The following is an 18,185-nucleotide window of genomic DNA, read 5'->3' on the forward strand; positions in this document are numbered from 1 at the left end:
TACCTCCAGCCTTGGTTCTAAATACAAAATACACACTCTTGGCACTGCACACGCCCTCAGGCCATGCAGCGTCAACAAACACGAGTGGAAAAAACTTAAGAAGCCCTGATCTGGACCAGTCTGGATGTGGGCAGGAATCCCCTCCATGACATTGCAAACAAGGAGTGGTCCCATCTCAGAATGAATACCTCCAGGGACAAAAAACCCACTGCCTTTGGACAGCTGCAATCTGCGAGCCTTTCCTTCCATAAGCCAACCTGCATGTCTCTGCTGAGTCCCCCAAGACTGCTCTGCCTCACCCCATATCAAATATCAGAGCACAGCTGGCGTGATTAGCTGGCTTTTCTCTCTGCAGTTGATCCTAATGAGACACACAGCGTGAAGATACTTCACCAGATGGGACATATTCCTCTGGATGTGCTTGGCCTAGCAATGGCCTTCCTAGAGGTAGCCAGAGCTCTGATCTAGAGAGGGCAAAACTTTGGTTTTGTGTGAATCATGCAGTACCTCACTCTTAGGGCATCTCACTGTCTACCAAATGAAATTCCCAAGCCATGTCCTGCCAGCTGAGATCCTCCCCAGTGACGCCCACTGTCCTTCCTCTGCAATCTTACTTCCTCCTGCTCCAGGGGGGTCTGCAGAAACTCAACTTCCCAGGAAGACTGTACTAGTATCTATTTCCCCATTGGTTCTTGTCCTCCCCTGCTGTCTCCAGGCATTTAGGCAGCTCCTCCTCTGGCCCTGAAACAGACCTAATGGGCCTCCCTCTTCCTATTTAATTTTTTTTTTTTTGGCAAAAGCAAGGGCTGCTTCTGTTTTTACATTACAGTATTTCCAGTGATAAATCCCCATTCACCCAAACCTCACCGCACTCTCTGCCTCCACCACCCAGGAAGCCTTCCCTTGTAACAAAGAAAAACTTTCAAACAAAAGCAACTGACACAGTAGCGACATAGGAACCTGTCTGTGATACTTTGTACCTACAGTCACTCCTGATCCCTCTCAGACCCACCATGAATTCAGTTAACACAATGACACCATTTGTGGCTCAATTTTCATCTTCTCTTCATCCACATATATTACTGTAGTCACTATGGTAGATTTTGACAATGCAATGATCCTATACGTATTGACACCTGTGATGCTATCCGCTCCTGTCTTCCCTAGCATACTGCAAGCTCTCTCAGCCCCTCTCCAATCTCTGCTCCCACCTGGTTACTGCTTCCATCTCTGCTCCCTTTGAACAGGTCCCAACTCCCCCCACTCCCTCACCCTCTCACCCTCTCATCCTCGATAGCTCTCCTTCCTTTCTCAGCCAAATTCCTCCAAAAGGCTTCAACTATTTTTCCTGTCATTTACTTGTGTGTCTGTCACTGGACTGAAGTTGCTCTCATAAAGTTAGCAGTGATTGTGTTCATCACTAAATCTGATGGTCTGTTCTCAGCCCTCATCTCTCCTGGCTGCAGCCTTTTATCATGCTAACCATCCTCCCGGTCTCTGAGCTTCCCCAAAATGGGTCTCTCTTGATGCTCTGACCACCACCACCCTGCCACCAATAGAAATACTTCTCTAGAGGCAGCTGATGGTGCAGTAGTTAGAGACGAAGACCTGACTTCAAATCTGGCCTTAGATACTTACTGTGTGACTCTGGGCAAGTCCCATAACCTGTTTTGCCTCAGTTTCCTCAACTGTAAAATAGATATTATAATAATAGCATCTCCCTTCCAGAGTTGTTATCAGGATCAAATGAAATAGCACTTGTAAAAATCACTTGTAAAAATCACTTAGCACAGTGCCTGGCACATAGTAGGTGCTCTAGAAATGCTTATTCCTCAAGGACAGGGACCATCTCCAGGAAGCTTTCCAACTCAAAGTCATCCTTCCATCTTTCTTTTGGGCACATTTATCATAGGATGATACCTGTAGAGGCGCAAGGGACTTTAGAGGCCACTGAGTCCAATCACCTGATTTAACACATGAGGAAACTAAGACCTAGTGCTGTTAAGTGATCTACCCAGGGTCACACAGATAATGTCTAAGGTGGAATTTGAACAGAGGTCTTCCTAAGTCTAAGGCCAGTTTTCTAACTTGTTTTCTGCATATTTGCTCAGTAATCTCATTCACCCATAGCTTGCTGCAAGCTGTTAGAGAGGCTGAGGAATATTTTGTAGTTCCCTGTCCTGATAGCCCCTCCCCTGGGCATCTCTCCTAGTTAGTCTGGCACCTTCTCCCAGGTCACTTCTCCTTCACTGTGTCATGGATAGTACTTTGACTCTTCTTCTATAACCCCACCATACCGAGTACAAAGCTGGGCCTTTGGGGGATGGCAAAGGGGGACTGCGTATGACTTGATGTAGGGGATTCTTCAGTCAGACCTCTTTTCACCAAAGGCAAACTATCTCCAATTGTTAGTCTTCAAATTGCCTACCTATACTTGATAATCGATAAATAATAATCAACAGATCCATCTGTCTCCAGTATCTGCTAAGAACAGCTCTTTATTCAAGCAGCCATCTAATGAGTCAGTCAACAAACCCGGGCTAGAGCCGAGAAATGAGAGCATCCCTACGCCTTGTCCGCATGGAAACAAGAGGACGAATGAGAAACCTGAGCCTGGGGCCATCCCAGGACACAAGCTGCATTTGCAAGGGTGAGCCAAGGCCAAGCAGGCTGAGCTGCAGGCTGGCCCAGCCCAGCTGGTGCAGCAGAAACACTTACCCACTTGGCGATAGGACAGCCCCGGGAGCTCTTCCCTTCCTTGCCGGTGTAAACAACCTTCTCGATTCGGATTGCTTTCCCCTTCTCTCCATAGCTAGGGACAGAAAGACACTCTATTAGTCCACTGCCAGGGGATGGATTGTGGGGGGCGGGTGGAAGGAAGGATTGAAGCTACAACACAGTGGTCTGGGAGCACGGCCCCATTCCCATAGGGGCACAAAGGTAGGGCTTGTTATCCAATCTTAAGAAAGAAATGTAGTTATACAGTAGCTGTATGTAGCCATGTTTGTGACACTTGTCCCTACAGTCCCCTTCTCATTGCCCTACCCACCCAAGGAAAGGGAAGGGGTATCATCCTCCCTATGAATGTTTTCTAGGTAACTCTTAGAAGGATCAAAAGAAAAACCAGTCACCCCTGGAATTCTCTCTCTAGTTGGACTATAGGTCACTCCTGATTCCAGATGATACCTCCAAATAAAAGGGGGGGAAAGGCATACAGATAGATATGAAAAATAATACCAATTATAAGTGGAAACAAGGTCTTTTTGAAAGGAAAAAAAAGGAGATAGCTATAAACAGATCCTAAATACCCAGCAGAGGCTAAAGTTGGGGCCTTGCATGGAGGAAAGGGTCAGGGACTGGACCTATGATTTTATCAATCTAAGGAGTTAATGAGAACCTTTCCTCTCCTCATTAATGAGCACCTTCTTGGGTATTTATCATCTCACAGAAACTGCCCAGGGCACTGAAAATTAAATGAGTGAGTCTGAGAGGCATGAATCCAGGTCTTTCTGGCTTTGAGGCCAGCCCTCAATCCATTAGGTCCTGCTGCCTCTCACGCATACAGGTGATGCTTAATAAATGCTTACTGAATTCAAGAGGCATCCAGGGATGGTTTTCCATCCAGAGGCTCTCTGCTTAGTTTTGGTTACTGCAATCCTTTCAGCCATGTTCTCTACCCAAATGGGGAAAGAAAAGCACTACAGTTCAGCTCATTATTAGCCCCAGTAATAACAGAAATAATGATAATGAGAAGACTCGCTCCCATTTCTATGTCATTTTAAGGGCCACCAAACCCCTTACATAGATTCTCTTTTAATTTTCACAGTAACCCATTAAAGTAGATAGTATTATTATTCCCATTTAATGCATGCAAGAACTGAGGCTGAGCTAGGTTAAGTGACTTGCCCAAAGTCACACAGCCAGCAAATGTCTGAGGTAGGATTTGAACTCAGGTGTTGACTCTCCATTTAGCTCTCTTTCCACTGCAACATCTAGCTGTCTCATAATAATTAGAGTACACCTTTATAGAGAGCTTTAAGGTATACTATCTTACTCAATTCTCACAACAAACCAGCTCCATGGCATAATCCTGCCTCACACACACACAACAACTCTGGGACAATTCATTCAATCTCTACCTCAGTTTCCTCATATGTAAAATAAGGGGGTTGAACTCAATGACCTCTAAGGTTCCTTGGCTCTACAGATGAGGAAACTGAGGGTCAGATTAACCTCCTTGCCTACATTCCTACAGCTGCTAAATACAGGAGGGAAGAGGGGAACCCAGGTCTTCCTAATTCCAAGCACAGCTGCCTCTACACTGATACCAAACATAGCACCTCAGAGGTCAAAGGCCCTTCCCAAGATGACCTGAACCTCAAGCAAAACTCTCATTTAAAGCATTAATGCATTGATTAGAGAAATGCAAATTAAAGCAACTTTGAGGCACCACCTCATACCTATCAGATTGGCTAACATGACAGCAAAGGAAAATGACAAATACTGAAGAGGATGTGGAAAAATAGCAACGCCAATGCATCACTGGTGGAGTTGTGAACTGCCCCAACCATTTTGTGAGCCATTTGGAACTATGCCCAAAGGGCAATCAAACCATGCACACCCTTTGACCCAACGATACCACTACTAGGCCTGCATCCCAAACAGGCCAAGGAAAAAGGAAAAGGACTTATTCACACAAAAACGATTCATAGCAGCTCTTTTTTGTGGTGGCCAAGAATCGGCAAAAGAGGGGATGCTCATCAAGTGGTGAACGGCCGAACGAGTTGTGGGACATGATTATGATGGAACACTATTGTGCTACAAGAACTAAAGAGGGGAATGGTTTCAGAAAAACCTGGGAAGACTCATGTGGATGCATGCAAAATGAAGTGAGCAGAGCCAGGAGGACAAAGGACAGCAATCTTGTAAGGATGATCACCTCTACAAGATTTAGCTCCTTTGCTCAAGACATTTCCAAAGGACCCATGCTGGAAAATGCTATCTATCTCCAGAGAGAGAACTAATGAATGCTGAGTGCAGACTGAAGCATATTTTTAAAACTTTTTTTAAATTGTGTGTGTGTGTGTGTGTGTGTGTGTGTGTGTGTGTTTTCTTTTGCAACATGGCTTAATATGGAAATGTTTTGCATGACTTCACATGTATGATTGTTATAATGCTTGCCTTCTCAAGGAGTGTAGGAGGGGCAGGAGGGAAAGAATTTGGATTTCAAAATTTTTAAAAATGAATGTTAAATGACCAACGTGGAAATATGTTTACCATGATTGTACATATATAACCTATATCAGATTGCTTTCTGTCTTAGAGAAGGAAGAAAATTTTGGATCTTAAAATCTTATAGAAATAAGTGTTGATAAAATGCTGTTAAGGAAAAATTTTTTTAAAGAATTTTTTTTAACATGGAACTGGGAAACATTTAATGAAATGAATACAAATACATTTAAAAATAAAGTATTAGTGCCTCTCTGTCCTTTGGCAGGCCTCCAGTGTCACTACCTTTCAAAGGACACCCATTCCTACTTTTAGATAGCTCAAGTGGTAAAGAAGCCCTTCTTTAGCTGAAATCTACAGCTTTGGCCAGCTCCCAGTTTGGTCCAAGCCTGACAAGTCTTCTGGAGCCATCCCAGACATAGGGTGTAATGGGGTTAGGGTTAGGCTTCAACCCACTTAGTGAGAGCATCCCCAAATCACACAGGAAGCGGAAAAGCAAATAGTTGGAAAATGGAACAGGTCGTGCATAATTTTGGTAGCAATCCCATGTCATTATTGATGACAGCAAACAAACTCCCTTTAAACTTTAGCTTCCTAGTACCCAATACTCCTGAAAAAAAAAAAAACAACAATCACAAAAAGCATCATTATCCAAACATGACCCAGAGGAAAGTGACCCAGACAAGTACTTTCTCGTCTTTGCAAAAAAACCCAGAGATCCACACCTACAGCAAGGGTGGCTTTGAAGCCAGCCACATCCGAATGAGGTCTCTGAGCAGTTTAGGGAATACAAGGATCCCACCATGACTACCAGAGATCACTCGACTTGGGAGAACAAAACATATCCATAAAAGCTCTGACCTCCAAGAAGGTGCCTCCCACATGGACAGTGAAGAATGACTGACATTTCTCTAATGCTTTACATGCATGAGCTCATTTGGGCCTCACAATCACTTTACAAGCTAGATGCAATAGGAAGTCTGATCCCCAATTCACAGATGATAAAACTGATCCCATGGAAGCAAAGTGCCTTACTTGTCCATGTTCACTCAGCTAGTTAGAGTTACAGCCGGGACTTAGACCCAGGTCTTCCTGATTCTATGTCCAGGACTCTATCCACTACCTTACACTACTACACAAGAATCTTGGTAGATATGACCAGAGGTAACTCTGTTCAGGAACTATATCACCAAGAGAAGCAGGAAAAAGGGACAGATGCTCGGTAAAAGTATTTGCAACCATCATGGGGGATATCCAAATGGAAAAGGATTCCCAAGAACAGCACTTCTGAACTGTATGTCACAACCCCATATGGGGTCGGAAGAAATTTGGCAACAGCAAAAGGTTTCTGAACGCACAACTGAAAATTAATTCAAAATCAAACACATAACGAATCCAACGTGTTTCTGGCAGCACTTGCATGAGCTGCATCGCACACCTTTACTGCAGCCTTGCTTCTAAACACAAATCATGTGCACCATGCACCACATGGGCCCTCATGCCATGCCACGCCAACCAACACTGCTGAATCTTGAAAAGGGTTGTGAGTGGAAGAAGTTTAAGAAGCCCTGCCCTGGAAGACTGAGGTCCTCCCGATGCTCTTGATGCTAATGGCACTGTGCCAATGGGCTCCAGCCCCAGAATGCCACAGGGCCTCCTCAGTGAAGGCTGTGGGAACTCAAGGGACTGGCCTACCAATCTACATGGGAAGGCGCCCAGACAACAAGAGCTATCCAACAGTGGAATGGTTTGTCTCCAAGGGGGTGTTCTTCCCCTCAACACAGGTTAGTGGCTCATAGAAACTGAAGGGACCTTAGTGGCCCCGAATTTTAGAGAAGAGGAAAGTGAGGCCCAGAGGGGTTCAATTAAGAGCGCTGGGTCACACAGCTAGGAAGTGCCTGAGGTGGGAATGGAACCCACGACTTTTGGGCTCCAGTTCCAGCACTCTATCCACTGTGTCACCAGATCAGAGACTTGGAGTTGTATAGGGAATCCTTATTCAGGGATGGTTTGGACAAATGGTCTCTGAGGTCCCTTGTAACTGGGATATTTTGGGACCTGATGGAGTGCCCCCAGCTGTACATGTGTGTCCTGGACTGATGCAGCAGAAGCAAAATGAGTTAAACAGTAGGACGGATGGGAACAGATTGTATTTGTGCAATTACAATGTGCTTCCAACTGCTCTGACCTCAAACCCAGCTTTAACATGAATATTCTTTCAATCAGAAGCAAAACAGTTCAGTGACTAGAAGGCTGGCCTCAGGGTGAGATCTAGGTTCAGGCCCTCCCTCTGGCACCTAGTAGCTGTGGGACTCTGGTAGAGTCACTTAGACTAAGTCTCAAGTGTCACATCTTTAAATGAAGCTAGGCAGTGAGGCTAAGTAGATGAAGATGTAGTCTTGAAGCCAGGAAAAGTTGGGTATGTCCCTTACCCAGTCAGAGGCCTGAGCGACTCACTGAGACTCTCAGATCCTGCATTGGTAGGAGGTTTTCTTCCCAGGTGCTTGCTATACCCCTATACTAATGAAATCAAAAGGGGAGTGGGGGAGGTGAGACAGAAGGAGAGTGAGAGAGGAAGAGAGAGAGGAGGAGAGAGAGAGAGAAACTCTTTTGATGATGCTATTTATTGACGAATCATGAAATATCATAATCCCCACTAAAACGAAAGGGTGGGTGACTCTTAAGGCTGTGGGAAAATGCCTGGTGGGCGTTTGCAGGACACAGGGGTAAGACAAGGTATAAAGAATGTCATGGAGGATGCGTAGGAGAGAAACAGGAGGTGGTGCACACAGGCCATCATAACTCCTCGAGCCTGTTGGGTGGGCGCTGGGTGGGGAGGGAGGCTTGTTGGAGAGCAAGAATAAGAGTCGCCCAGGATGAAGGAGGTGCGGATAGGCTGGGATCTGGCCTGTTGGAGGGCTACCCACACTTACCCACCCACAGTCAGTGCTGACTATAGATAAAGACAGTCAAAGGATACATGCGGTTTTTTGTTTGTTGGTTTGTTTGAGGGGGGGCTGTTTGGCCCTCTGATATCCTTGACGTGTGCTCCTTCTGTGTGGAAATCTTCTCTAGCGATATGAATGCAGCATAATCTATAACTCAACACTACAGAGATCTGCTTGGAGCACTGAGAATTTCCATTAGTCAATAAGTATTTATTAAGCACCTACTATGTGCCAGGCACTGTGCTAAGTGCTGGGGAAACAAAGAGAAGCAAAAACAACCCCTGCTTTCAAAGGGCTCTCAGTCTAATGGGGGACACAACAGGCAGAGAGCTCTATACAAATAAGCTATAGACAGGATAAGTGGGAGCTAATCTTAGAGAAGAGAGCCAGAAGCGGAGGGGAGGAAGCTGGGGTGGGGGTGGGGATTCCAGGCATGGGAGATGCCAATGCAAAATGGCACAGAGTTGAAAGATGAAATGTCCTGGGACATGAAGAGCAGGAAGGGCAGCGTCACTGGATCCCAAAGGACATGGGGAGGGGGAGATAAAATGTCAGGTAGGAAGGGTCCAGAGTGGGAGGGTCACACAGCAAGCAGCTGTGTGTCAGAAACAAGGCATCATGACTCCAAGACTGCCTCTGTCCACTCTGGTAAAATCCAGAGTGAAAAAGCCAGCTGTTGAGTCACATACCCAGAATTCCCTTGCCAGCTAACAAGCTTGGTAACAAGGACAACCTACGGGCAGTGAAAATTGCACCCGAGCTCCCACCAGTTTCTGGCCTTTGATTTCTGCCAAACAGCAAACATTTTCCCAAGAAAGGCGCCCAATGTCTGGTTTGATCTTCCTCCAGGACTCTGACTCAAGCTAGAACGGGAGTCCTGAGGAATGTAAGGAGGAAGGAATCCCTTTTCTGGTAGGTGCTCAGAGGGGAGGGCTCGACAGAGGGCCCAGTGCCTGCTTGCCTGCCTGCCGGGGAGGGGAATGAGGCGAGAGCTGCTGGCTGTGGGGAGTGTTGGCCATTTTCCGGCTTTGCAGTCAGGCGACATTCCCTACATAGCTGGCCTCAGGCAGCTGCTCGGGCATGAGAAAAGGGAGCAGATCCCCTGGCGGGGGGAGTTATGTCATCAGGGCTCCAAGCCAGCGGAGTTCCCAGCGCCTGCATACCGATGATCACGGATGAATAAAGGCACAAACATACACACACAGAGCCACATGCAGGCGAGCACATGGGCACATACGCAGCTAGATCCACTCCCTCACAGTCCAGCAGTGCACAAAACACATGCTAAGGCAGTCAGAGATGGGATTTGGTCTGCACGTTACAGACAGCTCTCTAGATGCCTACAAAGACACTGAGATACCTTTCAAGGCATACTTTTTGGGTTACTATGGCCAAAAAAAATCATCACCCCAGGAACAAGCTGGAGAGATTTTGATCTCAGCCACTGTGGTCCTGAGACAATCCCTCAAATGCTAGCATGGGGACTCCACTTTCCAGCTGTGTAGGATGTACAAGAAAGCTGGATCCATTAAAGCAACCTTTAAGGAGACAGGGACATCTCCATGCAGCCATGGGGCACTGGAAGGTCCCTGGCCTCACGTTGTGCACCTGTGCCCATACACTCACTTCAACACATAGCCTCTGAACAACAAATATATAAATCTCTCTCTCTCTCTCTCTCTCTCTCTCTCTCTCTCTCTCTCTCTCTCTCTCACTCACACACACACACACACACACACACACACACACACACTAAGGTAAATGTACACACATGTTCACAATCTACTCATGTTCTTAGAACAAGCCTCACAACTCTATCAATGTCAGAGCTGGAAGGACCTTAGAATCCAGACTGTCCAAGCTGGGAGGGTCCTTAGAACCCAGACTGACCAAGCTTAGAACCCAAAATGTCAGCTGCCTATGGTCCTTACAAATCTTCATACCTCTTCATTATACAGATGAGAAGCACAGAAAGGGTAAGAGCTGAGGATAGGAGCCCACTGTGCATAGATGAGGGTACATTTACATTGGCAGAAGCAGAATTGGCACTCAGAGCCAGCTCTACTACTCCTGGGCCAATACGATGTCCACTGGCAACTTCTGGGATTCCCAGGGCTAACTTAGAGTCCATTCAAGCTCTGGCCTCCCGTCCATACTACCACCAGGAAAACTGGCATCATTACCACCCACCACTAAGTGGCATTTTAAGTTCCTAGAATACACTTACACTGCATCTTCTTAAGAAAGAAAGAACCTGCAGTAAGAGTGACTTTGGTATTTAGGAATCTGCCACCATCTGCAGGATGGCCCAAATGCCCACCATGCATCCAGACGCAGCAGAAGAGAGCTGAAAGGAGGCTGACCTTGGGAGCCCAAAGACCCAGATGTGAGTTTTACCTTCACAACCTGACTCATCTGAGCCTCAGTTACCCTGTCATTTGCAGATGAAGCATCCTAAACTATCTGTCCTCGAGAGTTGGGCTGGCATTGAATTTGGAATATCTGGGTTCACCCTGCTCTGTTCCAGGCTATGTGATCTGTGACAAGTCAACCTCTGTGCCTCAGCTTCGGCACCTGTAAAATGGGAAGAACATTGCTTAGACTTGAATTGTACTGGATCACAGACTTACAGGTGGAAGCAACCTCAGTGGTTGCCCAGGCACACGCATACATGAGCAGAGTCTCAAGAGTTGGAAGGAGTCTCATTAGCCATCTTGACCAACCTGAAGCCCAAAGGAATCTCCATGACTCCCTGCACAATGGCCATCCAGACCCTCCCTCATTACACGGGAGGAGCCATTACCTTTACTGTTACGAGGCACTCGGTCAGTTCTGGGATGGCTCCAGTTGTTGGTGAGTTCTTTTCTGAGGTCAAGCCCAAATTTGCCTCTTTAGAACTATTAACCAGTCCAGTCACCACTACTTAGAACTACCAGGCTATTGAACTCTGGCTATGTGCCAGGCACTGCGCTGGGAATAAGGGAAAATGGTCCCTGACTCTACCCATTGGTGCCAAACAGAAGTAGAATTACTCATCCACAAGGGGGCTTCAAAAACACTTGCTGCTCAGTAGTGTGCAATCCTTCAAGACCCCATTTTGGGGCTTACTTGGCAAAGATACTGGACTGGTTTGACATTTCTTTCTTCAGCTCATTTCAAGGATGAGGAACTGAGGCAAACACGGTCAAGTGACTTGTGCAGGGTCACACAGCTTGTATGTATCTAAAGCCAGATTTGAACTCATGAAGAAGAGCCGTACTAATTCAAGTACAGTGCATTATCCACTGTGCCACCTAGCCATGACACCTAATCACAGCACTCCCTCCCTCCTTTACTATCCCTCCACTCCCTCTCTCCTGTTTATTGTAGAAATCAACCCCCTGAGGAAAACATGTGGGCACGGGGGGGTAGGTTGAGGGAGGATAATACCAGAGAAAAAAATAATCACAAGCAAAACAAACTTCCTGATCCCAAAGAAGGATAGAAAACAGGGCAAAAAGAGAAACCAAGACCTGGAGTCTATGGTTTTATCTTCGATTGTGTCTTAGACCACTGGGCAATGGTTCAACAAGTTCTATATGACCATGACAGAGTATTATTTCACCATAAAACATGACAAATAAATGAATTCAGAGAATCCTGAATTGCAGGAACCAATGGAGAATAATGGGAGCGAAACAAGAGGATGATTTATACACAGCAAGAATGGGAAAAGAAAAGCAATTCTGAAAGACTTACAACCTCTGAGCAGCGCTTGGACTGAGTCTCCAGAGCACTGACGTTGAAGCGGCCTGCCCACCTCCTGTCATGAGTGATGGATAGAAGGGCCCAAAGGGATGCGAGACATGCACTGTGGGGCAGGGCCACTGGACAGATGAGTTTGGCTTGCCTAGGCTGCTGCTGCTGCTGCTTCTCTCCCTCTCTCTTTCTCTCCCTGTCCCTCCCTTTCCCCCTATCTTTTTTCTCCCTTTCTATTTCTGTCAGGGAAATGGGTTAGCAGTAGGGATACCACGAAAACAAGAGGGCCAGCAGGAAAAAGCAAAGTTAATTGGATAAAGGGAATAGGAAGATAGGAAGAAGGAAAGACAAGGGAGAAGGAAGAGACTGTGTGTGTGTGTGTGTGTGTGTGTGTGTGTGTGTGTGTGTGTGTGTTGGAAGAAAAGGTAAAAAGACAAACCTTCTGGAGCAGGAAAGGAGAAACAGCCAGCCAGAAGCCAGCCAACCAGAGCAAAGCTTCTTTTTCTAAAGTCCACACAGCTGAAAACAAAACCATGTTCTTGCTGTCTGAATTCAAAGGGCCGAGCCTGCCTGCTAGCCTGCCCTTCTCCATTACCAGTCCTTCTAGTATCATCAGGGTTTGGTCATGCGCTGATTCAGAGGGAGTGAGCCCCATACATGAGACCTCAAGTCTGGCAAAATCCTCACTCTCCTCCCTAGACACCCAAAGCAAGAAGAACCCCCCTTCAGCCCTGAGGGTGACAGTCCTAAGCCTGGCCCAAAAGGGCATGGACAACAGCAACTTCCACCTCAAGAGCAGGTCTAAAGACTGCAAAGAGCTCTGAATATACCTCATGGCAATTCATGCTCACAAGAACTCTGGGAGCTAGGTATTATTTTTACTCCAACTTTACAGGAAAGGAAACTGAGGCTGCAAGGGGTGAAGTGATGAGCACAGAAGTAGATACGACCAATAAGTGCTTTCATGTACATCAGAAACTTTGAAGAGGTTGCAAGTAGGGGAGGAAAGACCTTTCAATCACCTTTGATGGAGGGGCATGGGACCACCGGGATAGAAATCCTTCCAAATGCAAAGAAAGCATTGTAAGCTAGACTTGTACAATGAGCTTCCCACCAACCATGCCACCAGTGGGGGAGGCCCCAACCTCCATTCAGCTCTGCCCTTTCCACAACACCCTTATGAATCACTTATTACATTACTGTGGACCAGCTCCAAGGAGAGTACCAGCTAGCTCTGTGGTCTGGGGCTCAGTTTCCTTATCTGTGCCATCAGGAAGCTAGACTAGATACAATGTGAAATGAGCAGAACCAGGAGAATACAGGAGCCAACATTGTCCAGTGGGAAGAGCATCCAACTTGGAGTCAGAGGGCATGACTCCAAATCCTGTCTCTGCCACTCACTATGTGGGTTATCTTGGACAAGTCACATCATTCTCTGGGCCTCAATTTCTTAATTTGTAAAGTGAAAGGCTTCTGTGAGACGGTCTGTAAGGTCCCTCCAGCACCAGATCAATGATCTTGACCCAACAACCTTGGTGCTAAGAGCCCTACAGAATTGAATCCCAGAATGCTAAGAGTAGGATGGGCCTTTCGAAGGTCCTTTGGTCCAGCCTACACTGAAATAGGCCACCCATCCTCTCCGACACCCCTGACAAGTGAGCAGCCAGCCTCTACTCAAAGATGTCTAGTAAGGGGGAACCGACTGCACTTCGCAAGTGTGGAATTGCTCCAAGTACAAAGAAGGGCTTTCCCTCCAATCTGTCTGTTTCTCTGTAGCCTTTACCCAGTGCTCAGGGTTCTGTTTCCTGGGGCCAAGAAGAACAGGATCGATTCCTTTCCCATGTGAAAATCTTCCAAATATGTGAAGCAGTTAGCACAGCACACTGCTCTGCCCCGACAGCCCAGATCCTCTGCTCCAGGCTGAAGCTGCTAACTTAACTCCCATCAGTCCCAAGGACCTTCAAAATACTAGCTGTCCTCCCCTGCACGCTCTACAATTACCAATGGCCTTCCTCAGATGAGTTACCCACCATGATCTAGATGTGTTCTGATCCAGGCAAACTGCAGAGCAGTTAGCTCCCTCTGACTGCATACCATTCCTCTCTAGATACATCCTACCACTGAAAAAGGCATTGGTCAACATGTCCCTGGGCACCAGGGCCCACTTGCTCTAATCTTGAATGAATCCACTACAAGCTAGAACTCTTTCTTTCTTTGTATTTTTAAGCAGTATAATGGAAGGAGGCAATTACTTAGTATCCATCAGAGATACAGTTAATAACTTCCCAAGCCTATGGCTTGTACTGAATACTTTAAAAATCAGAATTCCAATTTAAAGACAACGAAAAGGTCATGGTGCCTTCAGAGAATCTGAGGGGGAGGGGACCACAGATGCTCTACCGTCCTCCTGGGACACCTGACCAACAGTCACTTCTATATCACACCTGACATGTGACCACAGAGCATTTGCCCAAAGGCCTCCCCCCAGTAATGGAAACAGCTTATTTATGCAGTGCCTCCTACGTGCCAGGCACTGCATTAAGCACTTTACAAATATTATCTGATTTCATCCTCACAACAACCCTGGGAAGTATGAACTATCATTATCTTCATTTTGTAGTTAAAGAAACTGAGGCAAAACAGGTTAAGTGACTTGCCCAGGGTCATACAATGAGTAAGTATCTGGGAGTGGATTTGAACCCAGGCCCAGCACTCTATCCACCGTGCCACTGAGCTAACTAAAAACGCCCATGGTCATGTACTGAGTTGTCTCACTAAACGTGTAATATCATGCAATCTCAAGATCAAAGGTCCCATGTCACCAAAATATTCCCAGCAGCACTTTTTTGTTTCTGGTGATAGCAAAGAATCCTGGCATGGGTCATGCCTTCTACTGCAGAGTGGCTAGACAAAATGCGGCACATCAGTAAGGGAATGTCACTGTATCACGGGAGACAATGAAAACGCAGAGTTCAGAGGAGCAGAGAAAGAAGAACATGAGCGGTGGCAAGGTGGAAGGAGGGAGAACCAGTGAAAGAGTCAACCCAGTGACTCAGGTGGCACAGAGGACAAGAGTGCCAAGAGAAGCCAACAGAATGAAGTAAGCAGTCCTGGCCAGGAAGAAATGCACTGAGCAGCAGAAGGCTGTGTGTGTGAAGGGTCTTCCACCCTTTCCAAAGCAGCCCACGGGTGAACTAGTTTTACTTCATCCTAAGAAAGGGTCACTTGGTCGGGAAGGAGAGAGAATTCTGTTGGGGTGGGGGGAGGTTCTTCTCATTTGCCAACCATACAATGGTACTAAGAGGTGAGTTACTATCACCACTCGACCCGTCCCATGGTTCTATCTGTAGACAGTTTCTGCTGTGGGAAGTTCTTCCTCCTCACGAGCTCCCACTTACTGCCGGGGAACTGACCCCTCCTGCTCTGAGCTCTCTCCTTTCCTAACCAGCAATGGAATCATATATGGCTCCCTGGTTTAAGTGAGGTCCAACTGAGGGCTGGGTGGAGGGAGGGGGCAGAAAGCAACCTCAGAGACCTGTGATCAGAGGGCCAATTGATAGCAGGCCCGTGTTCCCTCTGCAATATCCATACGAGACAGTGAGGGGGACGATCTCTAACTTTCCTGAACCTGGATTCCACGCTGCTCCCAGGCCTCTCCAGGCCAAGTCCCACTTACCGGTCCTCCATCAGCTCTCGGATGGCTGCTACAGAGGGCCCAGCCCCCAGGTGGGTGTAATATGGACCTTCATCTTTCTCCACTATTTGCTCTGGGTTGAGAGGGAAAGAAAAAAATAAAATTATTTCATCAGTTGTCAAATGGTTACTTAGTGCCTGGTATGTACAACACATGGGAGGGGGAGAGGGATAGCATAACACAAACTGTGGAGTCCGAGGTTCTGGATTCAAATCCTGACTCTGCCATTGATTGACTTCACACAACAATCCAGACGTCTCTGGTCCTCCCTTCCTCCTATGCAAAGTCAGGCCACTGGGGCAGATGAGCACTGAGGTCACTTCCAGCTCTGACATCCAATGATCCTATAACTGTCCCCAGGGAATTCAGACACTGAGGAGACACTCCATAGAGACCCAAAAGAAAGGAGAGCAGTCGTAAGGGCTGCAGTGAGGCAGCACAGCGTAGGAGGCAGGTGCTGTATGACCCTGGGTAAGTCCTTCAACTTCCCAGTGCTGTGGGTAACTCTAAGATGACAAGCTGCAGAGAAGCTGCCTACCTGCATTGCAGAAGGGAGTTTCTTCTCCTGGGAGTTCCCTAGATTAAGGAAGTCTCAAGGCTCTCCTCAGGTCAAATAAGAGACAAAAAATCCATAGCAAATGAAGAAAACTCAATATCCCTTGCCAGAAAAGGTTTGGTGAGGGCTGCTTTCTGAAGGTGGGAAGGAAGGGCAAAGCAGTGGCTCTCAGGGCGCTTCCCCCCAAATTGTGGACTTTATCTTACTTCAGATAAAAGAGAATGGATCATTTTGGTTCACATACGTTTTACTTAATGGCCTTCCCCAAACAAACAAAACTTGTGTCGCACACCTAGCCACGAAGCTCAGAGCACACCAGATCCTGACCTCCCAAAGAAATCAACAAAAAGACTGGCCCTACTGAGTGGCTCCCAAGCACGCCCAGGTCTCTGCACTCTCGCACGCATCACATTCCACACGTGGCATCTCCTAGCAAAGAGATCAATGCCAGTCAACAAAAGTTTTGAGAAGCACAAGGCCAGAGGGCTGGGTGACAAGGACCTAGGGAGACAGAAGACAAGCCACCGACGCATGAAATCATCCGCTGTCAGGGCTCTCCATCGCCTCAGTGATCCGGCCAGAGTTCAGGGTGTTCCACAGGGAAAGACCACAGTGTAAACTAAACGGCTTTGAATGCCAGACTAAGCAATCCGATAGGGAACGGGAAATACTTCTCAGGTTTTCCAGTGAAAGGATTAGGGATGACCAGACCCAGAATCCCATGTTTTCTGAAGATGCAGGGCAAATTGGGGGGGGGGGGACAGGACTCATTTAATGAGGCAGGGTAAAAGGTGCATTGTTTTAGGTGCAGATTGAAACACTCAGAGGGGCATGGCTAATGGGAGAATTTGTTCTGCCTGACTAAACGTATTTGTAACAAGTTTTCTTTTTCTTGCTTTCTCAATGGGTGGGGAGGGGGAGGGGAGAAGGAAAAGAACTCAAAACTGAAAATAAAGTAAAACAGAATTTGAAAGGTAGGGGGGGAAAAAGGGAAAGCAGACTCTTACCTTCTGCCTTAGAAGCTCTGCTACACCTTGTATCCTGCTTCAAACTGAACAAGCCACCCAGATTTGTCTGGGGATTCTGGGTTTCACTATCCCTAATCCTTTCATTGGAAAACTTGAGATGTATTCCCGTTTCATTGCCCCCTCATTTCCTACTGGATTACTTAGTCTGGCATTCAAGCCCATTTACACCGTGGTCTCAAGTGGGCCACTTCCTTGTAGAACACCCTCAACTCTAGCCAGAAACTCTGGTTTCTAAGATGGAAGGTAAAGAGTGAAGCAGACAAAAGACCAAAGCAAAGTTAGGATGCCACAATCCTAATTCTGTGCCCCATTCCTCAAGAAGGCTAAAGTGGACATTTCTACACAACTTAAAGTTAGCAAAGCGTTTTACCACCATCATTTCATTTGAGCCTCATGAGAAGCTCAGAAGGAGGGAGTACAGGTGAGAAACAAGAACTCCCCAGCTGTGTGGTCCAAGAGCCCACCAGAGGAACTGATGCTAGGACCCAGATGGCAGGCAAGAAAGAACAAGGTAACTTGGTTCTTACAGAGCACACAGAGAAAGAGAATCAGACAAAGAGACAGAGACAAAGAGAGAGCCTTCAGGTTGGAGATTCACAGGATCATGGACCGAGAGCCAGGGGGGATCTCAGAGGCTGCCAAGTCCAAACCCCTGGACCTGGACCTAATTTTGCAGATGAGGAAACTGAGACCCAGAGAAGTAAGCTACCTTGCCTAAGGTAGTAGCTACTGGAGGAAAAAAAGGGGACCCAATTCAAAATACCTTTTCTCCTTCCGTTGTGCCATCCTCAAACCTCTTTTTGATACCCCAATCCCAGAAACACAATCTCATTTACTATACGTAGCAATCCTGTGAGGTCAGTATAACAGGTATTATTATTTTCATTTTAAAAAGTTAAGGAAATTGATCCTCAAAAGAGATGACAGACTTAATAAGAGCTGGGAGAGAGACCTTATAACTGGTCAAGGTCAGCTCTCTCAACTTACTGCTG

General features: G+C 46.8%; 1 protein-coding gene across 2 annotated transcripts in view; it reads right to left on the bottom strand.

Moving 5' to 3' along the window:
* Positions 1-18,185, bottom strand: part of TET3 (tet methylcytosine dioxygenase 3) — a 138,042-nt gene that overhangs the window by 18,601 nt on the left and 101,256 nt on the right. For both annotated transcript variants that reach the window (XM_021007732.2, XM_021007731.2), the window contains 2 exons: positions 15,592-15,682; positions 2,719-2,812 (listed from right to left, as the gene is read on the bottom strand). In XM_021007732.2, the coding sequence (XP_020863391.1) occupies positions 2,719-2,812; positions 15,592-15,682 (185 nt within the window). The remainder of the gene's footprint in view (positions 1-2,718; positions 2,813-15,591; positions 15,683-18,185) is intronic.

Source organism: Phascolarctos cinereus, unplaced genomic scaffold (assembly GCF_003287225.1).
Source record: "Phascolarctos cinereus isolate Bilbo 61053 unplaced genomic scaffold, phaCin_HiC Scaffold_2;HRSCAF=192, whole genome shotgun sequence".
Classification (NCBI taxonomy): Eukaryota; Metazoa; Chordata; class Mammalia; order Diprotodontia; family Phascolarctidae; genus Phascolarctos; species Phascolarctos cinereus.